The sequence below is a fragment of the Salmo salar genome, chromosome ssa16, assembly GCF_905237065.1.
Source record: "Salmo salar chromosome ssa16, Ssal_v3.1, whole genome shotgun sequence".
Classification (NCBI taxonomy): Eukaryota; Metazoa; Chordata; class Actinopteri; order Salmoniformes; family Salmonidae; genus Salmo; species Salmo salar.
The window spans coordinates 47,547,288-47,570,538 of record NC_059457.1 but is presented as its reverse complement, the minus strand read 5'-3'; the positions used below and the strand labels follow the sequence as shown (position 1 = coordinate 47,570,538).

Here is a 23,251-nt window from a genome sequence, read left to right as displayed (position 1 = left end):
TATGGTTTCATCAAATCAGAGGACATTTCTCCAAAAAGTACAACCTTTGTCCCCATGTGCAGTTGCAAACCATAGTCTGTTTAAAGACACAGTCAACTTAGTGTATGTAAACTTCTGACCCACTGGAATTGTGATACAGTGAATTATAAGTGAAATAATCTGTCTGTAAACAATTGTTGGAAAAATTACTTCTGTCATGCATAAAGTAGATGTCCTAACCGACTTCCCAAACTATTGTTTGTTAACAAGAAATTTGTGGAGTGGTCGAAAAAGTAGTTTTAATGACTCCAACCAAAGTGTATGTAAACTTCCGACTTCAACCGTATATAGGCCCATTATCAGCAACCATCACTCCTGTGTTCCAATGGCACGTTGTGTTAGCTAATCCAGGTTTATCATTTTAAAAGGCTAATTGATCATTAGAAAACCCTTTTGCAGTTATGTTAGCACAGATGAAAACTGTTGTGCTCATTAATGAACCAATAAAACTGGCCTTTAGACTATTTGAATATCTGGAGCATCAGCATTTGTGGTTTCGATTACTGGCTCAAAATGGTCAGAAACAAAGCCTTTCTTCTGAAACTCGTCAGTGTATTCTTGTTCTGAGAAATGACGGCTATTCCATGCGAGAAATTGCAAAGAAACTGTAGATCTCGTACAACGCTGTGTGCTACTCCCTTCACAGAACAGCCCAAACTGTCTCTAACCAGAATAGAAAGAGCAGTGGGAGGCCCCGGTGCACAACTGAGCAAGAGGACATTAGAGGATATTAGTGTGTCTAGTTTGAGAAATAGACGCCTCACAAGTCCTCAACTGGCAGCTTCATTAAATAGTACCCGCAAAACACCAGTCTCAACGTCAACAGTGAAAAGTGTCTTCAGGATGCTGCCTTTCTAGGCAGAGTTGCAAAGAAAAAGACATATCTCAGACTGGCCAATAAAAATAAAAGATTAAGATGGGCAAAATAACACAGGACACTGGACAGAGGAACTCTGCCTAGAAGGTCAGCATCCAGGAGTCACCTCTTCACTGTTGATGTTGAGACTGGTGTCAAGGTGTCTGAATACTTCCCGAATGCACTGTATATATATTTGATGGCAGAGACTCAAAGAATGACATGTCTATAGCGTGATGGTTATGGAACTCAGACTTCAAAGGCTATGCCACATTTTGAAAACAGACCCAGACAAAGGGAGTTAAGGCAGAACTCCATCACACTGACTACATTCCTGTAGAGACTTCATGTAGAGATGGTTAATTTGATACAGTGTGAAGTGGAGCTATGCCACCTCAGGCACTGCCTGCTCTAATATTAAACACTGTATTAAAAAAGAGATGAGGGACTACTTTTTCATTTCATTCAAGGCAAGGAACAAGAGCTGTTAGGAGTTGAGTCAGGTACTGTAGTGGACCAGCGGGTAGCTAGGAATTATGGGTGATTAGTCGCTGAGATCCAGGGGGTGGGACTCCGAAGCAGACCTTCTAACACCTCTTCACTGCCTTACTGTGAGGTCAGTCTTCACTGTCTTCTACCCAACCCCCCAGGGCCTAGAAACTACCTCATTAAGGCAAAGTCAAAGCTGGCACTACACAGCTAATACAAATAACCACCTTTGAGTCATTCAAAGGTGAACGCTGAAAGGAAGATGCCAAAGGAGAGAAAAAAAACAACGTCTCTTTTATCTACGAGAAGCAAACGCAGCCGGAATGCAAATGTGGTCCACTGTCAAATTCCTTTTCTAGTCTAAACCCATTCTGATTTCCAAACCTGGCCTGCCTTAGATCTCCCTCCATATCTGAACCAAAAGCCAATCGGCTAGAACAAGTTCTTTCCACCTGCTGGGTTGGTGTTTGTGTGTGCTGCTAGTCTACATGCTGTGAGGCAGTGAATACTGGCTGGTATTCTTGCAATGCCATGTGAAGCTGTGTGACAGAGTGTATTATTCGTAAAGCTCACTCCACTTAGAGAGCCATGGCTGTGGTGGTGATAACTGGTTAGACGCTGCTACAGAGTAGCCTGGGTGCCATTCTGGTGTGGTGGTGATAACTGGTTAGACGCTGCTACAGAGTAGCCTGGGTGCCATTCTGGTGTGGTGGTGATAACTGGTTAGACGCTGCTACAGAGTAGCCTGGGTGCCATTCTGGTGTGGTGGTGATAACTGGTTAGACGCTGCTACAGAGTAGCCTGGGTGCCATTCTGGTGTGGTGGTGATAACTGGTTAGACGCTGCTACAGAGTAGCCTGGGTGCCATTCTGGTGTGGTGGTGATAACTGGTTAGACGCTGCTACAGAGTAGCCTGGGTGCCATTCTGGTGTGGTGGTGATAACTGGTTAGACGCTGCTACAGAGTAGCCTGGGTGCCATTCTGGTGTGGTGGTGATAACTGGTTAGACGCTGCTACAGAGTAGCCTGGGTGCCATTCTGGTGTGGTGGTGATAACTGGTTAGACGCTGCTACAGAGTAGCCTGGGTGCCATTCTGGTGTGGTGGTGATAACTGGTTAGACGCTGCTACAGAGTAGCCTGGGTGCCATTCTGGTGTGGTGGTGATAACTGGTTAGACGCTGCTACAGAGTAGCCTGGGTGCCATTCTGGTGTGGTGGTGATAACTGGTTAGACGCTGCTACAGAGTAGCCTGGGTGCCATTCTGGTGTGGTGGTGATAACTGGTTAGACGCTGCTACAGAGTAGCCTGGGTGCCATTCTGGTGTGGTGGTGATAACTGGTTAGACGCTGCTACAGAGTAGCCTGGGTGCCATTCTGGTGTGGTGGTGATAACTGGTTAGACGCTGCTACAGAGTAGCCTGGGTGCCATTCTGGTGTGGTGGTGATAACTGGTTAGACGCTGCTACAGAGTAGCCTGGGTGCCATTCTGGTGTGGTGGTGATAACTGGTTAGACGCTGCTACAGAGTAGCCTGGGTGCCATTCTGGTGTGGTGGTGATAACTGGTTAGACGCTGCTACAGAGTAGCCTGGGTGCCATTCTGGTGTGGTGGTGATAACTGGTTAGACGCTGCTACAGAGTAGCCTGGGTGCCATTCTGGTGTGGTGGTGATAACTGGTTAGACGCTGCTACAGAGTAGCCTGGGTGCCATTCTGGTGTGGTGGTAATAACTGGTTAGACGCTGCTACAGAGTAGCCTGGGTGCCATTCTGGTGTGGTGGTGATAACTGGTTAAACGCTGCTACAGAGTAGCCTGGGTGCCATTCTGGTGTGGTGGTAATAACTGGTTAGACGCTGCTACAGAGTAGCCTGGGTGCCATTCTGGTGTGTCACCACCGCCTGTCTCCAGCACATAATGAGAATTAACAGGGAGTTAACAGGGAGAGAGTTTGGGAGAAAGGATTCCCACATGCTGTAACACACTGGGAAATGTCTAACCATCTGGAGAGCCAACAGGGATAGCAATGGAAGGCAGGAGGGTTTTGAATGTTTTTTAACTTTCCTGCCTTGACTTAAAAGATGTGCAGTCCACTGTTCACCGTCAATTACATTATTTCAACTCATACATTATTCAGACGTACTTTACAGATTGATATGCCGCTCGTACAACAGCAGAATTGTAGGCAGAATTAGTCAGAAAGCTACAATATGTGCCCATTTCTCTACTCTTGGAGAACTGTTAACCACAGGTACGGACTTCATTTTGGCAGTGAGCTTCACTTCTCTCCCAGTTCTAATTAAAAAAGCCTACAAGCAAGAGAAACATAAAAGTGCCTTCACTCAGTCCACACAGATGTAGGAGTTATACGAGCTGGAGAGGGTGGGATAGAGAGGAGATGGAGAGGGTGAGATAGAGAGGAGATGGAGAGGGTGGGATACAGAGGAGATGGAGGGATAGAGAGGAGATGGAGAGGAGATTGAGAGGGTGGGATAGAGAGGAGATGGAGAGGGTGAGATAGAGAGGAGATGGAGAGGGTGGGATACAGAGGAGATGGAGAGGGTGGGATAGAGAGGAGATGGAGAGGAGATTGAGAGGGTGGGATAGAGAGGAGATGGAGAGGGTGGGATAGAGAGGGTGGGATAGAGAGGAGATGGAGAGGATGGGATAGAGAGGAGATGGAGAGGGTGGGATAGAGAGGAGATGGAGAGGAGATTGAGAGGGTGGGATAGAGAGGAGATGGAGAGGGTGGGATAGAGAGGAGATGGAGAGGGTGGAATAGAGAGGTTAGGATAGAGAGGATATGGAGAGGGTGGGATAGAGAGGAGATGGAGGGATAGAGAGGAGATGGAGATGGAGGGTTAGAGAGGAGATGGAGATGGAGGGTTAGAGAGGAGATGGAGACGGTAGGATAGAGAGGAGATGGAGACGGTGGGATAGAGAGGAGATGGAGAGGGTGGGATAGAGAGGAGATGGAGAGGGTGGGATAGAGAGGAGATGGAGAGGGTGGGATAGAGAGGGTGGGGTAGAGAGGGTGAGATACAGAGGAGATGGAGGGATAGAGAGGAGATGGAGAGATAGAGATGGAGAGATAGAGATGGAGAGATAGAGAGGGTGGGATAGAGAGGGTGGGTTAGAGAGGAGATGGAGAGGGCGGGATAGAGAGGAGATGGAGAGGAGATTGAGAGGGTGGGATAGAGAGGAGATGGAGAGGGTGGGATAGAGAGGAGATGGAGAGGAGATTGAGAGGGTGGGATAGAGAGGAGATGGAGAGGGTGGGATAGAGAGGAGATTGAGAGGGTGGGATAGAGAGGAGATGGAGAGGGTGGGATAGAGAGGAGATGGAGAGGGTGGGATAGAGAGGAGATGGAGAGGGTGGGATAGAGAGGAGATGGAGAGGGTGGGATAGAGAGGAGATGGAGAGGGTGGGATAGAGAGGAGATGGAGAAGAGATTGAGAGGGTGGGATAGAGAGGAGATGGAGAGGGTGGGATAGAGAGGGTGGGATAGAGAGGAGATGGAGAGGATGGGATAGAGAGGAGATGGAGAGGGTGGGATAGAGAGGAGATGGAGGGATAGAGAGGAGATGGAGAGATAGAGAGGAGATGGAGATGGAGGGTTAGAGAGGAGATGGAGATGGAGGGTTAGAGAGGAGATGGAGACGGTAGGATAGAGAGGAGATGGAGACGGTGGGAGAGAGAGGAGATGGAGAGGGTGGGATAGAGAGGAGATGGAGAGGGTGGGATAGAGAGGGTGGGGTAGAGAGGATATGGAGAGGGTGAGATACAGAGGAGATGGAGGGATAGAGAGGAGATGGAGAGATAGAGATGGAGAGATAGAGATGGAGAGATAGAGAGGGTGGGATAGAGAGGGTGGGTTAGAGAGGAGATGGAGAGGGCGGGATAGAGAGGAGATGGAGAGGAGATTGAGAGGGTGGGATAGAGAGGAGATGGAGAGGGTGGGATAGAGAGGAGATGGAGAGGGTGGGATAGAGAGGAGATGGAGAGGAGATTGAGAGGGTGGGATAGAGAGGAGATGGAGAGGGTGGGATAGAGAGGAGATTGAGAGGGTGGGATAGAGAGGAGATGGAGATGGTGGGATAGAGAGGAGATGGAGAGGGTGGGATAGAGAGGAGATGGAGAGGGTGGGATAGAGAGGAGATGGAGAGGGTGGGATAGAGAGGAGATGGAGAGGGTGGGATAGAGAGGAGATGGAGAAGAGATGGAGAGGGTGGGATAGAGAGGAGATGGAGAGGGTGGGATAGAGAGGAGATGGAGAGGGTGGGATAGAGAGGAGATGGAGAGGGTGGGATAGAGAGGAGATGGAGAGGGTGGAATAGAGAGGGTGGGATAGAGAGGAGATGAAGAGGGTGGGATACAGAGGAGATGGAGGGATAGAGAGGAGATGGAGAAGGAGGGTTAGAGAGGAGATGGAGACGGTGGGATAGAGAGGAGATGGAGAGGGTGAGATACAGAGGAGATGGAGGGATAGAGAGGAGATGGAGAGATAGAGATGGAGAGGGTGGGATAGAGAGGAGATGGAGAGGGTGGGATAGAGAGGGTGGGGTAGAGAGGATATGGAGAGGGTGGGATAGAGAGGAGATGGAGAGGGTGGGATAGAGAGGAGATGGAGAGGAGATGGAGAGGGTGGGATAGAGAGGAGATGGAGAGGGTGGGATAGAGAGGAGATGGAGAGGGTGGGATAGAGAGGAGATGGAGAGGGTGGGATAGAGAGGAGATGGAGAGGGTGGGATAGAGAGGAGATGGAGAGGGTGGGATAGAGAGGAGATTGAGAGGGTGGGATAGAGAGGAGATGGAGAGGGTGGGATAGAGAGGAGATGGAGAGGAGATTGAGAGGGTGGGATAGAGAGGAGATTGAGAGGGTGGGATAGAGAGGAGATGGAGAGGGTGGGATAGAGAGGAGATGGAGAGGAGATGGAGAGGGTGGGATAGAGAGGAGATGGAGAGGAGATTGAGAGGAGATGGAGAGGGTGGGATAGAGAGGAGATTGAGAGGAGATTGAGAGGGTGGGATAGAGAGGCTCAGGAGGACCTGAACATGCTTTCCCAGCTGCTTGTGAAACTGGTCTTGAATATATTCTACAGTATGAAGTAATGATACGCTTCAGTGGTCCAAAGAGAATAAGCACAACTTTGAAAGGCTATCAGACATACGCAGCTGCATACTAAGTTACCAATGTTGTTTACTATGTTGTCTTGTGAGATGACATAGTCAAGTGAGAACCAAACAAATGCAAACAAGACATAGCAACATGGCATTGGTCAATGGGCCAGATAAAGGTCAAACATTCAACCTCTGACTGCTTCCTTGTTAAATGAAAATAGGTCAAAACAGGATCTTATATTGCAGTTCACACGCTAAACCCCCTATGATATGTGAGTGTGTAAACTCCAGACCACCATGTGACTAATAGCCATTGATCTGTGTGATGTAGCAAAGAGACCTGCCAGCCCTCAGCCTCTCTCGATTAACACTGTCTGGCAAACGATCAATGTGTTGACACGCAAAGAAGCTTATGAAACAGTGTGGTTCTGAAAGAATGCACAGTTAAATTCTAGGTCAGTTTTACAAGATGACTATAGGTATATCTTTGGGGCAGAGAAAAAAGGAGAGAGAAAAAATAACACTTTTGTAAAGAAGAATCTAGGCCTCACTATCAATAGGCTGCTGAACGTCCATCATGCCGCTTATTACAAGCTTATTACTGTACATGTCTGGTCCCGTGTGGCTCAGTTGGTAGAGCATGGCACTTGAAATACCAGGGTTGTGGGTTTGATTCCCACGGGCGACCAGTGCGAATTACAATGTATGCACTCACTACTATAAGTCGCTCTGGATAAGAGCGTCTGATCAATGACTAAAATGAAAATGTAATGTCTCTATAGCTTCTTCAGCTGAAAAAAGTCAAAATAAACATGCAAGGGAAGTTGGAGTTGACCAGTGAGTACAGTACCTGTTATGGATAGGTCCTCTGAAGCTCGGGTCAAAGTTGCGTGGCTCACCTGTAAGGGAAGCAGATCATAGTGTGGTTCCCATTCGTAAACCAAGAGTCTGTTACCTCTAACATGCAACACAGCGGTGTCTTGCAGAACTACTCGGCTTAGAAACAGGGAAATCTATAATATTGATAAGACAATTTACATGTACGGTGAACAAGTATATGCCGCCTTTCTGATTTACTCTATTTTTGTATATTTTTGATTCTGAATGTTATCAGATCTTCAACCAAAATGTAGTATTAGATAAAGGGAACCTGAGTTTACAAATACATATATTTTTTTATGAACAAAGTTATGCAACATCCCATTCCCCTGTGTGAAAAAGTAATTGCCCCTTTACACTCAATAACTGGTTGTGCCACCTTTAGCTGTAATGACTGCAACCAAACACTTCCTGTAGTTGCTGATCAGTCTCTCACATCTTACTGTGGAATGCAGTGTTTGGTTTTTCTCCAGACATAAATGGGACCCATCTCATCCAAAAAGTTGACTCAAGTTTGCTGAAAAGCAACTGGATGATCACCGAGACTCTTTGAAGGAAGAATGTTCTATGGATAGATGAGTAAAAAGTATAACTTTTTGGATGGCATGGGTCCAATTATGCCTGGTGAAAACCAAACACTGCATCCCACAGTAAGAACCTCATACCAACGGTCAAGCATGGTGGTGGTAGTATGATGGTTTGGGGATGCTTTGCTCCTTTAGGACCTGGATGACTTCCCTTAATAGAAGGAACCATGAATTCTGCTCTGTATCAGAGAATTCTACAGGAGAATGTAAAGCCTTCCGTCTGAGCTAAAGTGAAGCTGGGTCATGTAGCAAGACAATGATCCAAAACACACAATCAAGTCTACATTAAAATAGTGAAATAGCAAAACATTTGAAGTTTTGGAATGGCCTAGTCAAAGTCCAGACCTAATCCCAATTGAGATGTTGTGGCAGGACTTGAAACGAGCAGTTCATGCTTGAAAACCCACAAATGTTGCTCAGTTAAAGTAGTTCTGCATGGAAAAGTGGGCCAAAATTCCTCCACAGTGACATGAGAGACTGATCAACAACTACAGGAAGTGTTTGTTGAGTCAGTGCAGCTAAAGGTGGCACAACCAGTTATTGAGTGTAAAGGGGCAATTACTTTTTCACACAGGGGCTTTGGGTGTTGTATAACTTTGTTTAGGAAATAAATGAAAGAAGTATGTAATCATTGTGTTATTTGTTCACTCAGGGTCCATTTATCTAATGTCAGGTTTGGGTTGAACATCTGATGGCATTCAGTATCAAAAATATGCAAAAAAGTAGAGAAAATTAAAAAGGGGGCAAATACTTTTTCACAGCACTGCATGAGATCAAAAGAGAAGTTATTGTATGTAGACAATAGAGCAGAAATAAAGTGTTCAAAAACGGTCCTCCAGCAACATACAGTAACTGCAAATGGTCTTACTGACAGGAACGGTGATCAATGAGAGAGAAACAACACATGTACCAGTTGGCCCTGCAATAAGCATAACATTCAACTGCCTGGGAGGGCACTAACAACTAGGTCAGTTCACAGCTCCTCCCTGTAGCTTCAGTCCAAATGGCACCCTACTCCCCTAACAGTGCATAACTTCCTACCGCTAAAAAGTAGTGGACTATGTAGAGGTCTGCCATTTGAGACACATCCTGTGTAGCAGGACTGAGATGCTAACATGATGCCAAGCTACTATGTGTATGTGTTCGTGCTTGCTTGAGTGTGAGAGTGTGTCCACGTGCACATCCCAACGTGTGTTTGTATGTGTGCTGTATATGTTTGCCGGTGCCCCCGTGGAGTTGCAGTATGAACTGTTCCTGTGAGCACATTCATCACACAGAGAGTGTAATTTCTCAGAGCAACATGAGTGGGCCTATCTCCCATCTGTCTCTGAAGGCCTGCTTCTGCTCTCAGAGATACAGCCCACTTGGCAGAACCCAGCACCGGGGACACTGTACTACGCACTTGGCCTCCTCACTGAGCACTCATGAATCACTGGGTGTCATTGGCTGAGAGAGAGAGTGAGAAATATACATGGCAACGCTCTCATGTTGACGATCAATCACGTGACTGAGGTGTTCAACATTTCCGGTTGAAGACATTGTCTCCATCAGCACTGTCCCGATATTCAGGCATCACATTCAGAGGAGGTAATTAGTTATTTATGCAATGCAAAATGTAAAAGTACCAGATTTGAGGGACTTGAACCCATAACCCCCTGTGCCAGAGACGCTGTGCTCCTCCAATCCACTGAGTATTCAGTCGATTGTTCTCTACCGCAATGACGTTGTATTTTGGTTCTAAATAAAGACGCCCAGGACCTTGGAGATTTTCTAGGATTAATCTGCATCTCTCAGCCAAGGACAGAGTCACAGGACCAGGTGCAGTCAGCAGGAGACTACAGCAACCTTGGAATTCAGATAAGAGAGAGCGTAGATGTAGACTTGTGTTAACAGCCTGGTCACGTTTTGCATGACAATGACCACAGGACAAGACATCACAAACAGATCTGGGACCAGGATACCGAGTTAGCTATTTCCTTATATAGCACATCAAGTTATTTTAACAGGCAAACCACATCGATATGTTTGACACACGGATGCACATCTGTGCTGTAAAGATATGAGACATCAATGATGCAGTGACAAACCACTGTGATGATTTAGCCTGCCATGTTCCCAGCAGTGACAAACCACTGTGATGATTTAGCCTGCCATGTTCCCAGCAGTGACAAACCACTGATGATTTAGCCTGCCATGTTCCCAGCAGTGACAAACCACTGTGATGATTTAGCCTGCCATGTTCCCAGCAGTGACAAACCACTGTGATGATTTAGCCTGCCATGTTCCCAGCAGTGACAAACCACTGTGATGATTTAGCCTGCCATGTTCCCAGCAGTGACAAACCACTATGATGATTTAGCCTGCCATGTTCCCAGCAGTGACAAACCACTGTGATGATTTAGCCTGCCATGTTCCCAGCAGTGACAAACCACTATGATGATTTAGCCTGCCATGTTCCCAGCAGTGACAAACCACTATGATGATTTAGCCTGCCATGTTCCCAGCAGTGACAAACCACTGTGATGATTTAGCCTGCCATGTTCCCAGCAGTGACAAACCACTGATGATTTAGCCTGTCATGTTCCCAGCAGTGACAAACCACTGTGATGATTTAGCCTGCCATGTTCCCAGCAGTGACAAACCACTGTGATGATTTAGCCTGCCATGTTCCCAGCAGTGACAAACCACTGTGATGATTTAGCCTGCCATGTTCCCAGCAGTGACAAACCACTATGATGATTTAGCCTGCCATGTTCCCAGCAGTGACAAACCACTATGATGATTTAGCCTGCCATGTTCCCAGCAGTGACAAACCACTGATGATTTAGCCTGCCATGTTCCCAGCAGTGACAAACCACTATGATGATTTAGCCTGCCATGTTCCCAGCAGTGACAAACCACTGATGATTTAGCCTGCCATGTTCCCAGACACCAAGGTCATGACAGCAACACCATCTATTTCCTCAGGAAAAAGCAGCAAAACATCCGCATTGTCCTGAACTACCATCTAACCACCTTCGTATCTGTGTGACCCGGACACAGATGTTTACACATTTCCCTTTGATGAGTGCAACATGTCGGGATGGACCCCAGGACACCAGCACAGTCATAGAGAAGGTTTCAACAGAACTTTCAAAGACAGTTCACTTAACTGCCAATGGCAAATGGCCAAACTAATTCACCATTGACAGTTCCTACAATATATGGCTTCAGAGCAGATATTAGGAACCAGGTCCTGTGCAGTAAGAGATTGGTTTGATCTGTGTCAGCACGTCCGCATGGCGCATGTTGTTGTTTGTATATCCCGGTGGATGTTCCTACAAACCAGCGGCCAGCAGGTAGCATTAGATGAACGAACATCAGAGATTATTAGAGGTCCAGCTGCCGTGGGTTGTGAGCTGACTACTGTATCAGTTGGACCGGGATTCAAGCAGCCAGGTAGATTATAAATCGAGAGAAAAATCATTTTCATTGACCTTGTTGTGTGAACATTTCAAGCGACTGAGTGCTCCCTGGTCTTTGTCATCCATCGTGGTGAAAACAGACTGGTCTGCACGAAGGGGGGGAATTGCGGAAGCTAATTCATACAGAGATGAAGGGAAGCTAATGTTGAGAGGACAGATTGCGCAACAGTGAGGGGCAGGAGAATATTGTTTCGGGAGGGCTTGCAATATCGCTCCCCACTTCATTGACAAACACCACAGTGTCCAACAGGGGAACGAATGGGGGGCCGTGGGCCTCGGCCAACTGTTAGGGTGTAAAGAGAGGACACCAGCTTGGCGTGGGTGGCTCATCATACTATTGTCTGAATACTCTCTTGGACGTAAAACACAAGTTATCAGGGGACTCAGTGAACACCTAAGAACATTATTCAACAACATGAGTAGCTGAAATGCACTAGATTCTCATCAGTACACACAAAACCAGGATTTGCTTATTGGGCACCACCTGTGAGACCTGACTGCTTGGCTTTATTGCCTGAGTGCTTGGCTCACCACAGTAGCCTGCCCTGTTCCTCCTCTCAGAAGAATTCTGAGCTTTACTCTGATTCTGAAAAGTGATTTCAGTCCCATTATACAGTACCGAGGGCCTGCCAATCAATCGGTAACACTGGACCACCAGTAGAGTCGGCCCTGGATGACGACTTAACCAGTGTAGAGAGTAGTGGATGTGTGATGTGCTGGGGTCAGTCAGGCTGAATGAAGGGCTGTAGTCAACAACATTTGGAAAATGCCTCCAAGGCATACTGTGGAAGTTAGCTAACGTAGTGTTTTGGCTAATGTTGCCTGGTGCCTGCTAGGCTACTCTACTCTCAGTGTGTTGGCTCTGTTGCCTGCTAGGCTCCTCTACTCTCAGTGTGTTGGCTCTGTTGCCTGGTGCCTGCTAGGCTCCTCTACTCTCAGTGTGTTGGCTCTGTTGCCTGGTGCCTGCTAGGCTCCTCTACTCTCAGTGTGTTGGCTCTGTTGCCTGGTGCCTGCTAGGCTCCTCTACTCTCAGTGTGTTGGCTCTGTTGCCTGGTGCCTGCTAGGCTCCTCTACTCTCAGTGTGTTGGCTCTGTTGCCTGGTGCCTGCTAGGCTCCTCTACTCTCAGTGTGTTGGCTCTGTTGCCTGGTGCCTGCTAGGCTCCTCTACTCTCAGTGTGTTGGCTCTGTTGCCTGCTAGGCTCCTCTACTCTCAGTGTGTTGGCTCTGTTGCCTGGTGCCTGCTAGGCTCCTCTACTCTCAGTGCGTTGGCTCTGTTGCCTGCTAGGCTCCTCTACTCTCAGTGCGTTGGCTCTGTTGCCTGCTAGGCTCCTTTACTCTCAGTGTGTTGGCTCTGTTGCCTGCTAGGCTCCTCTACTCTCAGTGTGTTGGCTCTGTTGCCTGCTAGGCTCCTCTACTCTCAGTGTGTTGGCTCTGTTGCCTGCTAGGCTCCTCTACTCTCAGTGTGTTGGCTCTGGTGCCTGCCAGGCTCCTCTACTCTGTGTGTTGGCTCTGTTGCCTGGTGCCTGCTAGGCTCCTCTACTCTGTGTGTTGGCTCTATTGCCTGCTAGGCTCCTCTACTCTCAGTGTGTTGGCTCTGTTGCCTGGTGCCTGCTAGGCTCCTCTACTCTCAGTGTGTTGGCTCTGGTGCCTGCTAGGCTCCTCTACTCTCAGTGTGTTGGCTCTGTTGCCTGCCAGGCTCCTCTACTCTCAGTGTGTTGGCTCTGTTGCCTGCTAGGCTCCTCTACTCTCAGTGCATTGGCTCTGTTGCCTGCTAGGCTCCTCTACTCTCAGTGTGTTGGCTATGTTGCCTGCCAGGCTCCTCTACTCTCAGTGTGTTGGCTCTGTTGCCTGCTAGGCTCCTCTACTCTCAGTGTGTTGGCTCTGTTGCCTGCTAGGCTCCTCTACTCTCAGTGCGTTGGCTCTGTTGCCTGGTGCCTGCTAGGCGTCCTCTACTCTGTGTGTTGGCTCTATTGCCTGCTAGGCTCCTCTACTCTCAGTGTGTTGGCTCTGTTGCCTGGTGCCTGCTAGGCTCCTCTACTCTCAGTGTGTTGGCTCTGGTGCCTGCTAGGCTCCTCTACTCTCAGTGCATTGGCTCTGTTGCCTGCTAGGCTCCTCTACTCTCAGTGTGTTGGCTATGTTGCCTGCCAGGCTCCTCTACTCTCAGTGTGTTGGCTCTGTTGCCTGCTAGGCTCCTCTACTCTCAGTGCGTTGGCTCTGTTGCCTGCTAGGCTCCTCTACTCTCAGTGCGTTGGCTCTGTTGCCTGCTAGGCTCCTCTACTCTCAGTGTGTTGGCTCTGTTGCCTGCCAGGCTCCTCTACTCTCAGTGTGTTGGCTCTGTTGCCTGCCAGGCTCCTCTACTCTGTGTGTTGGCTCTGTTGCCTGCCAGGCTCCTCTACTCTCAGTGTGTTGGCTCTGTTGCCTGCCAGGCTCCTCTACTCTCAGTGTGTTGGCTCTGTTGCCTGGTGCCTGCTAGGCTCCTCTACTCTCAGTGTGTTGGCTCTGTTGCCTGGTGCCTGCTAGGCTCCTCTACTCTCAGTGTGTTGGCTCTGTTGCCTGGTGCCTGCTAGGCTCCTCTACTCTCAGTGTGTTGGCTCTGTTGCCTGCCAGGCTCCTCTACTCTCAGTGTGTTGGCTCTGTTGCCTGCCAGGCTCCTCTACTCTCAGTGTGTTGGCTCTGTTGCCTGTTGCCTGCCAGGCTCCCCTACTCTCAGTGTGTTGGCTCTGTTGCCTGTTAGGCTCCTCTACTCTCAGTGTGTTGGCTCTGTTACCTGCTAGGCTCCTCTACTCTCAGTGTGTTGGCTCTGTTGCCTGGTGCCTGCTAGGCTCCTCTACTCTCAGTGTGTTGGCTCTGTTGCCTGCTAGGCTCCTCTACTCTCAGTGTGTTGGCTCTGTTGCCTGCCAGGCTCCTCTACTCTCAGTGTGTTGGCTCTGTTGCCTGCTAGGCTCCTCTACTCTCAGTGTGTTGGCTCTGTTGCCTGGTGCCTGCTAGGCTCCTCTACTCTCAGTGTGTTGGCTCTGTTGCCTGGTGCCTGCTAGGCTCCTCTACTCTCAGTGCGTTGGCTCTGTTGCCTGCTAGGCTCCTCTACTCTCAGTGTGTTGGCTCTGTTGCCTTCTAGGCTCCTCTACTCTCAGTGTGTTGGCTCTGGTGCCTGCTAGGCTCCTCTACTCTCAGTGTGTTGGCTCTGTTGCCTGCTAGGCTCCTCTACTCTCAGTGTGTTGGCTCTGTTGCCTGGTGCCTGCTAGGCTCCTCTACTCTCAGTGTATTGGCTCTGTTGCCTGCTAGGCTCCTCTACTCTCAGTGTGTTGGCTCTGTTGCCTGGTGCCTGCTAGGCTCCTCTACTCTCAGTGTGTTGGCTCTGTTGCCTGCTAGGCTCCTCTACTCTCAGTGTGTTGGCTCTGTTGCCTGCTAGGCTCCTCTACTCTCAGTGTGTTGGCTCTGTTGCCTGCCAGGCTCCTCTACTCTCAGTGTGTTGGCTCTGTTGCCTGCTAGGCTCCTCTACTCTCAGTGTGTTGGCTCTGTTGCCTGGTGCCTGCTAGGCTCCTCTACTCTCAGTGTGTTGGCTCTGTTGCCTGGTGCCTGCTAGGCTCCTCTACTCTCAGTGTGTTGGCTCTGTTGCGTGGTGCCTGCCAGGCTCCTCTACTCTCAGTGTGTTGGCTCTGTTGCCTGCCAGGCTCCTCTACTCTCAGTGTGTTGGCTCTGTTGCCTGGTGCCTGCCAGGCTCCTCTACTCTCAGTGTGTTGGCTCTGTTGCCTGCCAGGCTCCTCGACTCTCAGTGCGTTGGCTCTGTTGCCTGGTGCCTGCCAGGCTCCTCTACTCTCAGTGCGTTGGCTCTGTTGCCTGGTGCCTGCCAGGCTCCTCTACTCTCAGTGTGTTGGCTCTGTTGCCTGCCAGGCTCCTCTACTCTCAGTGTGTTGGTTCTGTTGCCTGCCAGGCTCCTCTACTCTCAGTGTGTTGGCTCATCTCACGTTGAGGTGTTGTTACATAAGACAGATGATGATGCAGGTTGTGTACATAGAGCACAGACAATATGTTGATGTGTGTAGTATGCATGCATAAACAAAGTTTAGGAATGAGGATGTTAGCAGGGTGTATATGTAAAGGATCAAATCACATTTTATTTGTCACATGCGCCAAATACAACAGGTGTAGACCTTACCGGGAAATGCTTACTTACAAGCCCTTCTTAAAACTGCGTCGATGGTTAAGAAAATATTTACCCCCAAAAATAAAAGACCAACAATAAAATAACAATAACGAGTCTTTATACAGGGGGTACCAGTACCGAGTAAATGTGCGGAGGTACAGGTTAGTTGAGGTAATATGTACATGTTGGTAGGGGTAGTGACTATGCATAGATAATAAACAGCGAGTAGCAGCAGCGTACAAAAAATACAAATAGTCTGGGTAGCCATTTGATTACCTGTTCAGCAGAAGTATGGCTTGGGGGTAGAAGCTGTTAAGAAGTCTTTTGGACCTGGACTTGGCGCTCCTGTACTGCTTGCCGTGTGGTAGCAGAGAGAAAAGTCTATGAGTAGGGTGGCTGGAGACTTTGCCAATTGTTAGGGCGTTCCTCTGACACCGCCTGGTATAGAGGTCCTAGATGGCAGGACGTTTGGCCCCAGTGATGTACTGGACTGTAAGCACTACCCTCTGTAGCGTTTTGCGGTCGGAGGCTAAGCAGATGCCATACCAGGCGGTGATGCAACCCGTTAGGATGCTCTCGATGGTGCAGTTCTAGAACTTTGAGAATCTAAGGACCCATGCCAAATCTTTTCAGTCTCCTGAGGGGGAATAGGTTTTGTCGTGCCCTCTTCACAACTGTCTTGGTGTGCTTGGACCATTATATTTTTGTTGGTGATGTGGACACCAAGGAACTTGAAGCTCTCAACCTGCTTCACTACAGCCCTGTCAATGAGAATGGGGACGTGCTTGGTCCTCCTTTTCCTGTAGTCCACGATCATCTCCTTTGTCTTGATCACGTTGAGGGAGAGGTTGTTATCCTGGCACCACACTGCCAGGTCACTGACCTCCTCCCTATATGCTGTCTCATCATCGTTGGTGATCAGGCATACCACCGTTGTGTCGTTGGCAAACTTAATGATGGTGTTGGAATTGTGCTTGGCCACTCAGTCATGGTTAAACAGGGAGTACAGGAGGGGACTAAGCACGCACCAAAAATGGGTCCCCGTGTTGAGGATCAGCGTGGCAGATGTGTTGTTGCCTACCCTTACCACCTGGGGGCGGCCCGTCAGGAAGTCCAGGATTCAGTTGCAGAGGGAGGTGCTTAATGATGAGCTTTGAGGGCACTATGGTGTTGGACACTGAGCTGTAGTTAATGAACAGCATTCGCACATAGGTGTTTTGTTTGTCCAGGTGGGAAAGGGTAGTGTGGAGTGCAATAGAAATTGCTGTGGATCTGTTGGGGCGGTATGCAAATTGGAGAGGGTCTAGGGTTTCTGGGATGTTTGTGATGATGTGAGCCATGACCAGCTTTTCAAAGCACTTCATGGCTACAGACGAGAGTGCTACGGGTCGGTAGTCATTTAGGCAGGTTAGCTTGGTGTTCTTGGGCACAGGGACTATGGTGGTCTGCTTGAAACATGTAGTTATTACAGACTAGGTCAAGGACAGGTTGAAAACGTCAGTGAAGACACTTGCCAGTTGGTCAGCGCATGCTTCGAGTACATGTCCTGGTAATCTGTCTGCTCTTGCGGCCTTGTGAATGTTGACCTGTCTAAAGGTTTTACTCACAAAGCGGGGGAAAATCCCCGCCTTATCTCAGCTCACTGGTCACCATAGCAGCACCCACCCGTAGCACGCGCTCCAGCCGGTATATTTCACTGGTCACCCCCAAAGCCAATTCCTCCTTCAGCCGCCTTTCCTTCCAGTTCTCTGCTGCCAATGACTGGAACGAACTGAGAAAAAAAAATCACTGAAGCTGGAGACTCATATCTCCCTCACTAGCTTTAAGCACCAACTGTCAGAGCAGCTCACAGATCACTGCACCTGTACATAGCCCATCTGTAAATAGCCCATCCAACTACCTCATCCCCATAATGTTATTTATTTTTGCTCCTTTGCACCCCAGTATCTCTACTTGCACATTCATCTTCTGCACATTCAGCCAATATTGTAATTATTTCGCCACTATGGCCTATTTATTGCCTTACCTCCCTTATCCTACCTCATTTGCACACACTGTATATAGACTTTTTCTATCGTATTACTTACTGTATGTTTGTTTATTCCATGTGTAACTCTGTGTTGTTGTTTGTGTCGCACTGCTTTGCTTTATCTTGGCCAGGTCGCAGTTGTAAATGAGAACTTGTTCTCAACTAGCCTACCTGGTTATATAAAGGTGAAATAAAATTTAAAACATACAAAAATTGGCTACGGAGCGCAAGATCACACAGTCGTCTGGAACAGCTGGTGCTCTCATGCGTGCTTCAGTGTTGCTTGCCTCGAAGCGAGCATAGAAGTAATTTAGCTCGTCTGTTAGGCTCGTGTCACTGGGCAGTTCACGGCTGGGCTTCCGTTTGTTGTTACGCTGCTTGCTAAGCAAGTACCGCTTCCTCCTGAGTCGGCACACACTGAGGCTCGAACCCAGGACTTCTGTCTTGCTAGCGCACGTGACCACCCTCCTCAAGCATCTTACCAGTGTTTTCCATTTCTCCAAGAGAAAAAAAACCCAATAGGATTTCTTCAGCCCAGCAAATGAACTGTGGTGATTATAGCTACTCTCTGGGGCGTTGAGGGCAGACTGGGTATGACATTACACATCAGGTTCAGACAGAGGATTTGTCACTAATCCTCATACTCCAATCCCATTTGCATCCTCAGTCTGCCATAGCGATAGCATTATGGGTCAATGTACACCACAGAACTGACTGCATTGACTGTGACATTCTGTACAGAACAGATGGATAGTTTCACTCCAACCACATTCCACTTCCAATCATTCTGTGACTAATCAATGGATATAGGACAGCTTCAACTAGACAATCTCTAGCATCCTTTCAAAGCCCTGTAAATGTGACATTGTACAGAGATTAATTCTGTCATTATCATTGGTGGAACAGGATGTTCTTGGTAGAGGGCTATGAGAGGGCTTGAAAAAAGGGATGCCAGACTGAATGCATGTGTCTGTTATAAAACATTTTTCAGGTCACAAAAACAGCTGCATATCATTTTATTAAAACACCTCTTAATTGAGATATTGGCCTATTGGGATTGTGTACGTTATTGTCCTAATATACAACATAAATACAGTACGGCACCGTTTCTCCCTGCGCCCTCTCTTTCTCCCCATTTCTCCCTGCGCCCTCTCTTTCTCCCCGTTTCTCCCTGCGCCCTAGCTTTCTCCCCGTTTCTCCCTGCGCCCTCTCTTTCTCCCCGTTTCTCCCTGCGCCCTCTCTTTCTCCCCGTTTCTCCCTGCGCCTCTCTTTCTCCCCGTTTCTCCCTGCGCCCTCTCTTTCTCCCCGTTTCTCACCGTTTCTCCCTGCGCCCTCTCTTTCTCCCTCGTTTCTCCCCGTTTCTCCCTGCGCCTCTCTTTCTCCTCGTTTCTCCCCGTTTCTCCCTGCGCCCTCTCTTTCTCCTCGTTTCTCCCCGTTTCTCCCTGCGCCCTCTCTTTCTCCTCGTTTCTCCCCGTTTCTCCCTGCGCCCTCTCTTTCTCCCAATATCTCCCCATTTCTCCCATCGCGCCCTCTCTTTCTCCCCGTTTCTCACCGTTTCTCCCTGCGCCCTCTCTTTCTCCTCGTTTCTCCCTGCGCCCTCTCTTTCTCCCCGTTTCTCCCAGCGTCCTCTCTTTCTCCCCGTTTCTCCCAGCGTCCTCTCTTTCTCCCCGTTTCTCCCTGCGCACTCTACATTTAAACTCAGTTTTTCACAATTCCTGACATTTAATTCTAGTAAAAATTCCCTGTCTTAGGTCAGTTAGGATCACCACTTTATTTTAAGAATGTGAAATGTCAGAATAATAGTAGAGAGAATGACATATTTCAGCTTTTATTTCTTTCATCACATTCCCAGTGGGTCAGAAGTTTACATACACTCAATTAGCATTTGGTAGCATTGCCTTCAAATTGTTCAACTTGGGTCAAACGTTTCAGGTAGCCTTCCACAAGCTTCCCACGATAAGTTGGATGGATTTTGGCCCATTCCTCCTGACAGAGTTGGTGTAACTGAGTCAGGTTTGTAGGCCTCCTTGCTCGCACACGCTTTTATCAGTTCTGCGCACAAATTTTCAATGGGATTGAGGCCAGGGCTTTGTGATGGCCACTCCAATACCTTGACTTTGTTGTCCTTAAGCCATTTTGCCACAGCGTTGGAAGTATGCTTGGGGTCATTGTCCATTTGGAAGACCCATTTGCGACCAAGCTTTAACTTCCTGACTGATGTCTTGAGATGTTGCTTCAGTATATCCACATCATTTTCAATCCTCATGATGCCATCTATTTTGTGAAGTTCACCAGTCCCTCCTGTAGCAAAGCAACAATTTCAAAGATTCTACTGAGTTACAGCCCATATAAGGAAATCAGCCAATTTAAATACATAGATTAGGGCCTAATGAATTTATTTCACATGACTGCAAATACAGATATGCATCCTTTGGTCACCTTTTTTTTAAGGTAAGGGCGTGGATCAGAAAGTAGAGAGAGAGGTAGAGAGAGGGGCAGAGTAGAGCGAGAGGTAGAGAGAGAGAGACAGTAAAGGGTCAGAGTAGAGAGAGACAGTAGAGGGGCAGAGTAGAGAGACAGTAGAGGGACAGAGTAGAGAGAGGGTCAGAGTAGAGAGAGACAGTAGAGGGACATAGTAGAGAGAGACAGTAGAGGGGCAGAGTAGAGAGAGACAGTAGAGGGGCAGAGTAGAGAGAGACAGTAGAGGGACAGAGTAGAGAGAGACAGTAGAGGGACAGAGTAAAGAGAGGGGCAGAGTAGAGAGAGACAGTAGAGGGACAGAGTAGAGAGAGGGGCAGAGTAGAGAGAGACAGTAGAGGGACAGAGTAGAGAGAGACAGTAGAGGGACAGAGTAGAGAGAGACAGTAGAGGGACAGAGTAGAGAGAGAAAGAGAGGGACAGAGTAGAGAGAGGGGCAGAGTAGATAGGGAGGCAGACTAGAGAGAGAGAGAGAGAGAGAGAGAGAGAGAGAGAGAGAGAGAGAGAGGGGGGCAAAGTAGAGAGAGGTAGAGAGAGAGAGAGGTAGAGAGAGAGACAGTAGAGGGGCAGAGTAGAGAGAGGGGCAGAGTAGAGAGAGACAGTAGAGGGGCAGAGTAGAGAGAGACAGTAGAGGGGCAGAGTAGAGAGAGAGAGAGAGAGACAGTAGAGGGGCAGAGTAGATAGGGAGGCAGACTAGAGAGAGAGGGGTAGAGTGAGAGAAGGGCAGAGTAAATAGAGAGGCAGACTAGAGAGAGAGAGAGAGAGAGAGAGAGAGGGGGGGCAAAGTAGAGAGGTAGAGAGAGAGAGACAGTAGAGAGGGGCAGAGTAGAGAGAGAGAGTAGAGAGGGTCAGAGTAGAGAGAGACAGTAGAGGGTCAGAGTAGAGAGAGACAGTAGAGGGGCAGAGTAGAGAGAGGGGCAGAGTAGAGAGAGACAGTAGAGGGACAGAGTAGAGAGAGAGAGTAGAGGGACAGAGAGAGACAGTAGAGGGACAGAGTAGAGAGAGAGAGTAGAGGGGCAGAGTAGAGAGAGACAGTAGAGGGGCAGAGTAGAGAGAGACAGTAGAGGGACAGAGTAGAGAGAGAAAGAGAGGGACAGAGAGACAGTAGAGGGGCAGAGTAGAGAGAGAGAGTAGAGGGTCAGAGTAGAGAGAGACAGTAGAGGGGCAGAGTAGAGAGAGACAGTAGAGGGACAGAGTAGAGAGAGGGGCAGAGTAGAGAGAGACAGTAGAGGGACAGAGTAGAGAGAGAGAGTAGAGGGACAGAGAGAGACAGTAGAGGGACAGAGTAGAGAGAGAGAGTAGAGGGTCAGAGTAGAGAGAGACAGTAGAGGGGCAGAGTAGAGAGAGACAGTAGAGGGACAGAGTAGAGAGAGAAAGAGAGGGACAGAGTAGAGAGAGACAGTAGAGGGGCAGAGTAGAGAGAGGGGCAGAGTAGAGAGAGACAGTAGAGGGGCAGAGTAGAGAGAGGGGCAGAGTAGAGAGAGACAGTAGAGGGGCAGAGTAGAGAGAGGGGCAGAGTAGAGAGAGACAGTAGAGGGGCAGAGTAGAGAGAGGGGCAGAGTAGAGAGAGACAGTAGAGGGACAGAGTAGAGAGAGACAGTAGAGGGGCAGAGTAGAGAGAGAGAAAGAGAGGGACAGAGTAGAGAGAGGGGCAGAGTAGATAGGGAGGCAGACTAGAGAGAGAGAGAGAGAGAGAGAGAGAGAGAGAGAGAGGGGGGCAGAGTAGAGAGAGGTAGAGAGAGAGAGACAGTAGAGGGGCAGAGTAGAGGGAGAGAGTAGAGGGGCAGAGTAGAGAGGGGCAGAGTAGATAGGGAGGCAGACTAGAGAGAGAGGGGTAGAGTGACAGAAGGGCAGAGTAAATAGAGAGGCAGACTAGAGAGAGAGAGAGCGGCAGAGTAGAGTGAGAGAAGAGCAGAGTAGAAAGAGAGAGAGAGGGCAACTCATCCCAAACCATCTCAAATGGGTTGAGGTTGGGTGATTGTGGAGGCCAGGTCATCTGATGCAGCACTGGTGACTGCTGACACTGTCAGTGATTTATTTAGAATTCAAGGCACACTTAACCAGCATGGCTACCACAGCATTCTGCAGCGATACGCCATACCATCTGGTTTGCACTTAGTGGGACTATCATTTGTTTTTCAACAGGACAATGACCCCAAACACACCTCCAGGCTGTGTAAGGGCTATTTGACCAAGAAGGAGAGTGATGGAGTGCTGCCTCCACAATTACCTGACCTCAACCCAACTGAGATGGTTTGGGATGAGTTAGACAGCAGAGTGAAGGAAAAGCAGCCAACAAGTGCTCAGCATATGTGGGAACTCTTTCAAGACTGTTGGAAAAGCATTCCAGGTGAAGCTGCTTGAGAGAATGCCAAGAGTGTGCAAAGCTGTCATCAAGGCGAAGGTTGGCTACTTGATGAATCTCAAATATATTTTGATTTGTTTAACACTTAGTACATGATTCCACATGAGATTTCATAGTTTATATCTTCACTATTATTCTACAATGTAGAACATTGTAAAAATAAAGAAAAACCCTTCAATGCGTAGATGTCCTAAAACATTTGACCGGCAGTGTGTGTGCGTATACACACACACACATTTCTTTTTAAATTAGCATCTGCTCAGAAAACAGAAAATCGCCGTGGGTCACCAGTTCTCCTTTGAGAGACAAGAACTCCAAATGTCTGGACTTATAGTACCAACTCCTGAGTCCTCCCTGAGCTTAACTCGGTCCACAATAGATCATCTGCCCGTGCAGGTATCAAACCCACAACGTTTATGTCACAACCACCTTGCTCAAGCCAACTGAGCCCCCGGAACTACACTGGGCTGGAATATCTGGAGTGGACTCTCACTGAGTTAGTACATTAAGACATGAGTAGTATTTAAAACATCTCCCTGTTACCAGCCTTGTAAACACACCACACTGACATCCACTCTGTAGGGGAAAGAGGCAGCAGGGTACAGGATGGGCTCCCACTGGGGGTTTGGGTTAGCATTTCAGCGTCAGCCTCTGGCAGCTAGCCTACAGCAAACAGAGAGGCAGAGTAGAGAGAGAGTAGAGAGGTAGAGTAGAGAGAGAGAGAGGCAGAGTAGAGAGAGGTAGAGTAGAGAGGGGTAGAGACAGGGGCACAGTAGAGAGAGAGAGGGGGGCAGAGAATAGAGAG

At 48.6% G+C, this 23,251-nt stretch overlaps 1 protein-coding gene across 3 annotated transcripts in view; it reads right to left on the bottom strand.

The window, feature by feature from the left end:
- LOC106574020 (choline transporter-like protein 5-B) overlaps positions 1-23,251 on the bottom strand; it is a 92,166-nt gene that overhangs the window by 60,498 nt on the left and 8,417 nt on the right. For 2 of the 3 annotated variants that reach the window (XM_014149529.2, XM_014149528.2), the window contains exon 2: positions 7,351-7,399. The exons of the other annotated variant lie outside the window; for it this stretch is intronic. In XM_014149529.2, the coding sequence (XP_014005004.1) occupies positions 7,351-7,399 (49 nt within the window). The remainder of the gene's footprint in view (positions 1-7,350; positions 7,400-23,251) is intronic. 3 annotated transcript variants of the gene reach the window in all.